The 5,460-nt window shown below is 40.5% G+C and overlaps 1 protein-coding gene across 1 annotated transcript in view; it reads right to left on the bottom strand.

Moving 5' to 3' along the window:
- The window catches only part of DBT (dihydrolipoamide branched chain transacylase E2), a 63,089-nt gene extending 61,310 nt beyond the window's left edge, over positions 1–1,779 (bottom strand). The window contains exon 1 of the mRNA XM_011935176.1: positions 1,703–1,779. Coding sequence (XP_011790566.1) covers positions 1,703–1,753 — 51 coding nt within the window. The 5' untranslated portion in view covers positions 1,754–1,779. The remainder of the gene's footprint in view (positions 1–1,702) is intronic.
- Between the last annotated feature and the right edge of the window lie 3,681 nt (positions 1,780–5,460).

Below are 5,460 nucleotides of genomic sequence, written 5' to 3' on the forward strand. Positions count from 1 at the left end.
AAAAAAAAAAAAAAAAAAAAAAAAGAACAAAACAAACAAACAAAAAAACACACAAGTGTTTCTAAGCTCCCTTGTGCTAGCAGTGGCCATGTAACACTGTTCTGGTCAGTGAGACTGGAACCTCATCCTCTTCCTCCTTCCTGCCTTGAACATAAAATAAGAAGTTGTAGCAGCCCTCTTGGAAACAGTAGGAAAAGGACAAATGAACTACTAGGGAATGACGACACTGATAATCGTAAGCCACTTAACGCGAGCTGACATCTAATTGGGGATGCTCTGTATGCACGGATAATTTCCTATTTATTGGTTGGGTTTTTAATTGCAGCTGGAAAACATCACATACATATGAAACTGGAGATTTCCAGGACAGTAGGATATAAGCGTTTGGAGTAGACCTGGTTGGAAGACTGGGGAACTTTAGAACTCATCAGCATAGATGGTAACTATATCCAAAGAGTGGATGGGATAACCCAGAAAGTGGGAAAAGTGCAGAGGGCCAAAGTCAGAGCCCTTTAGAAAGAGCAATATTTAAAAGGTGGGTAGGGAAAGAGGATATTGGGATGAAGTGGCCAAATATGAAGAAAGAATAATATTGGGAGACTGGTGTCACAGAAAACAAGAATGGAAAGCTCTAGAAGGAAGAAAGACCAATATATGTAAGTGTTGCTGAGAAGAGCTCTCTTCTCCTGGTTATCTCTTACTTATCCTTCTTAAATCTTAAGTCATACAGTATCCTCTGGGAACTCCTCTGACCCCCAAGTCCGCCATAGGTGTCTACTCCTGTGTGTTCCTGTAGTTCTAGGCACTTGTTCCATCACAGTACTTCTCATGCTGGGTTGTAATTCCTTAATATCTGTCTCCCTCTCCTTTGTCCTCCACCACAAGGTTGTAACCTCTTGAGAAGGAAGATATGATGTCTATTTCATATTTGTATCTCCAGTGCCTAACACAGTACCTGGTACATAGCAGGCTCTTGAAAGTTTTTGTAAGATCGGGGTCACCAAGGCAGGAACATCTAGGGAAAGGGAGAGGGGGCAGCAAGAAGAAACACTAAGCAAATAGGGTGAAATAATATCATTACCAGGATGTGTCAGTGCTTGGTGCTAAGACTGGGAGAAAGAGAGGGAAGTGCAGGGGAGACGGTGGTAGGTCATAGCCTTGGTGACAAAAGGGTAGGAATGGTATGTGGTGCGGACATATAAGTACAGGCCAAAAGAGTGAAGCACAAGCCGCTCAGTTATTCGGAAGCAGGGCCCCCTGGTGATATTCTATAACTTGAACGGCCTCTTCCTCTACACACTGTAAATTCCTTGAGGGCAGGGGTCGTGTTACCAGTGTTTGGCATATTGTGGGTATGCAATAAATGCTAAACGAATATATCTCTGGATCCACAGCGCCTATCACCAATGCCTGGCATCTGGAAGCGGCTCAATGAAACGCCAGCTGGGCCTCGGGGTACAGATGGAGCAGGAGGACGGCTGAGTCGCTGCAGAAGCGCTTCCAGGTAAGGGGAGGGAGAGGGTCTCCACTCCAGACTAGTCGACTCGCTCCGTTCTCTGCCCTTTATTTTGCATGCATCCCTTCACCTCTCCATCAAGCGTGCCCTGGACGCCTGGCACGGAGGAGAAAGAAACACACCACTCCTGGATGACTCCGGACAAATTATTCCTTCCCGGACTCAGATCTGCCCAAACCCGCTTACCAGCTTCCCCGCATTCCTGCTCCAGGTTCTCAGCATACGGACTGCAGCCATCTTACCCCGGAAACGACAGCTGCGCCGCAAACCCGAGAGACTCTCCGCGGCGCGACCTATCAGAAGATGGGAGACGCGCCTCCTGGACGACCAATAGGGAGGGAAGAAACGAGCCTCCCACCCAACAGCCAACCAGGGAGTAGGGCGGGGCATGAGCTAAAGCCTAAGGTTGGGGACTCCGCGGGCAGGGAAAAGGGCCTGGGGCATGGAAGCGGGGTAGAGGGCAGCCCAAATTTAACACTGCTGTGTAAATACAGATGCACCAAAGATAATCTTTTTAGTGTATGTGATGGGGGAAATAGAGAGTATTAAGGAAGCACAAAGGAAAGGTACTTACCTCAAGAAAGTTATGTTGCAGTAGGACCTCAGGGATGAGGTGGAAAACGTTTCCCCTTCTTCATCTTATAATGTAACCGCCTGAAGTACAGAAAATAGAATATTTCTATACATTGTAGCAAGGCTCTGGACAACTAGTTGTTTCACAAGTCCATACAGCAGTACTTTCCAATGACTGCCTTTTTTTACTCCCATTTAGTGTTTTTGATTACCAAAATTTGCTAATCAATTTTTTTCATGAAAGATGAACATTACCTAAAGTCTAAAATAAACATGTTACCATCTTTCTTTTTACAGACTGCTGTCAGATGCAGCTAACTAACATACGCAATACATGTCACAGACATATGATCTTGATTTACTTGTCTCTTGAAGAAATGTCAAATTCGGGTCAAGTAGAACTGGTAAAGAAAAGATCAAAACTTTCTTTTAAAAGGCAATCTTCCTCAGAGCAACTAGGAAACCAATTTCTGGAAATGTCCAGGATGACATTAGTCTGTTATTGCTTCTTACGTGGGAATGAAAATCAGCACAGATGTCTAAGGAATTACAGAGAAAAAAACTGGAACAAATACATTTTAAATCCTCAACATTGAAGATTAGTGGTTATGAAACAAAATCTCAGGTATTTCACAACTTCATTGTTTAATATGACCCAAACACTTTTTCTTCTCATTTGCCATTTTATGTATTACACACCTACACACATACACACACAAAATCACTGCAAACAATAAATCTTATCTTTTCTGTTTGTTTGGCAGAGATAGGGTCTCTTGGGCCAGGCATGGTGGCTCATGCCCATAATTCCAGCACTTTGGGAGGCTGAGGCAGGCAATGGCTTCAGCTCAGAAGTTCAAGATGGGATCTCACTCAGCTCAGAAGTTCAAGATGGGATCTCAGAATATCAAGATGTTGCCAGGCTGGTCTCAAAGTCCTGGTCTCAAGCGGCGATCTTCCCATCTCAGCCTCCCAAAGTCCTAGGATTACAGGCATGAGTCACTGGCCCGGCCTAAATAGTTATCTTTATCAGAAAATCTAGACTAGTCAAAAGAATTTCAAGTTTTTACATTTCCTTAAAAATGTTTATAGACATTATCAATGTATTTATTTGATAATCCCACAAGCATGTGTTTGTATAAAAAGCAGTGGCAGTTGTACCTTTGAAGTGAATCATCTCCCTTCCAAGGTGCTGCTATACAACTTTCTTTCTCCTGATTTCCTTTTTAACTATACCTGCTCCTCAGAAGATAACTAGTTTATTTTCCTTTACCATCTTTTTATCTCAATGGATTCTTGCTTCTGTATTCAGTATGTGTCCTTATCTTTCATTCCAGCATCTGGAAAGAAATACACCATCTGTTCCCTAGTTAATTCTTTTATTCGAGTTTGAAAGCAACAAAGACCCCATTTCTTCTCTTTTTTTAAATTTAAAAATGACCAGTTATGACCCACCAATTCCACTCCTGGATAGCTATGTAAGAGAAATGACAACAGTGTTCACACAAAGACTTGTATAGGAATAATCATAACAGCATAATAGCCAAAATCTAGAAACAGCCCAGATGTCCAGTAACAGGTGAATAAACACAATGTGGTACATCCATATACTGAAATATTATTCATCCTTAAAAATGACTGAATTAGCGATAATTGCTATGACATGTGAAAAAAATATTATGCTAAGTAAAAGAATGCAAGCACAGAAAGTCACATATTACATGATTCCATTTCAATTAAATGTCCAGAAAATGTTGATTTATAGAGATGAAAAACAGATAGTTTTAGTTTATATTAATTACATAAAAGATTATATTAGTATTATTAATTAATAAGGTTAGAATTAGAAAACAAATTAGCCTGGGGCTAGAGGTGGAAGGGGTAGTGATTGCAGAGGCAAGAGAGATTTTGTGTGTGTGTGGTGATGAAAGTTTCCTCTTGCCAGTTTGTGGCAATGATTGCATCATTCAAAAATCGTTGAAGTATACACTTAAGACAAGTGAATTTTGTGGTATGTAAAGTATACCATAATAAAGCTGTTAAAACTGTGTTACATGGAAGAATAATGAACATATGAATAAAAACAAATACATAAGGCTAGGCGCGGTGGCTCATGCCTGTAATCCCAGCACGTTGGGAGGCGGAGGTGGGTGACGAGGTCAGGAGTTCGAGGCCAGCCTGGCCAACATAGTGAAACCCCGTCTCTACTAAAAATACAAAAATTAGCCAGGAATGGTGGCATGCGCCTGTCGTCCTAGCTAATCGGGAGGCTGACACAGGAGAATTGCTTGAATGTGGGAGGCAGAGGAGGTTGTGGTGAGCTGAGATTGTGCCACTGCACTCCAGCCTGGGCAACAGAGCAAGACTCCATCTCAAAACAAAACAAAACAAATACATACATCCCCTAATAATATAACAAAAAGTCTGGAACCTACCACTCAACTTTAAGAAATAGAACCTGCGGAAAAACACATCATGTAGGTTGTTTAAAAATAAAATACATTCTAAACTTAAAAAAAAAAAAGAAATAGAATCTTTCCTGTTAGTGAAGATCACTGTCTGCTCCTTCCTTTACCTCTCCCCACCATAAGCGTTACCTTGAATTGTGTTTATCATTCCCTCGTTTCTTTTAGAATTGATCATATATACATATATGGATGGATGCCTAGCAACATATTATTTACTTTTGCTTGTTTTTGAGTCTCATAAAAATGGTATCGAACTGTATATATCTTTCTGTAACTAATGTTTCCGACATGATTTGTTTATCCATTCTCTACTGAGTGGATATTTGTGCTGTTTCTAGTTCTTTGCTATTACCATCAGTGCTGTTATGAACGTTCTTGATCATTTCTCCTGGTGCATGTTCTAGAGTTTCTTTAGCACAGTGCTTCTCAGACATAAATGAGCATTCATAGCAACTGGGTATCTTGTTAACATGCAGATTCTAATTCAGTAAATGTGGGTAGACCTGACATTCTGCATTTCTAACAAGCTCCAGGTGATACAAATGCTATTGGTTAGCCAACTACACTTTGATTAGGAAGCTCGGGATAAATACCTAAAAATTGAATTGTTGAAAGGGGGATTATGTTTATCTTCAAGTTTACTCTAGATAATATGAGATTGTTTTCCAGTGTGATTGTACAAACTACATGCCTAGCTGCTGTATGTTTATTGTTCCTCATTTGATATTGTCAGATTTAAAATCTTCCTCCAATTTAGTAATTATAAAATGGCGTTGTAATCTTAATTTGAATTTCCCTGATTATTAATAAAGTTGAGCATGTTTCTACATGTTTATTAGCCATTCTTAGAGTGCTTGCTCAATTGTTGATATTTCGAAGATGGGTTGTCTATGTTACTTTCTA

The sequence above is a fragment of the Colobus angolensis genome, unplaced genomic scaffold (assembly GCF_000951035.1).
Source record: "Colobus angolensis palliatus isolate OR3802 unplaced genomic scaffold, Cang.pa_1.0 Scaffold141, whole genome shotgun sequence".
In the NCBI taxonomy this organism is placed as follows: domain Eukaryota; kingdom Metazoa; phylum Chordata; class Mammalia; order Primates; family Cercopithecidae; genus Colobus; species Colobus angolensis.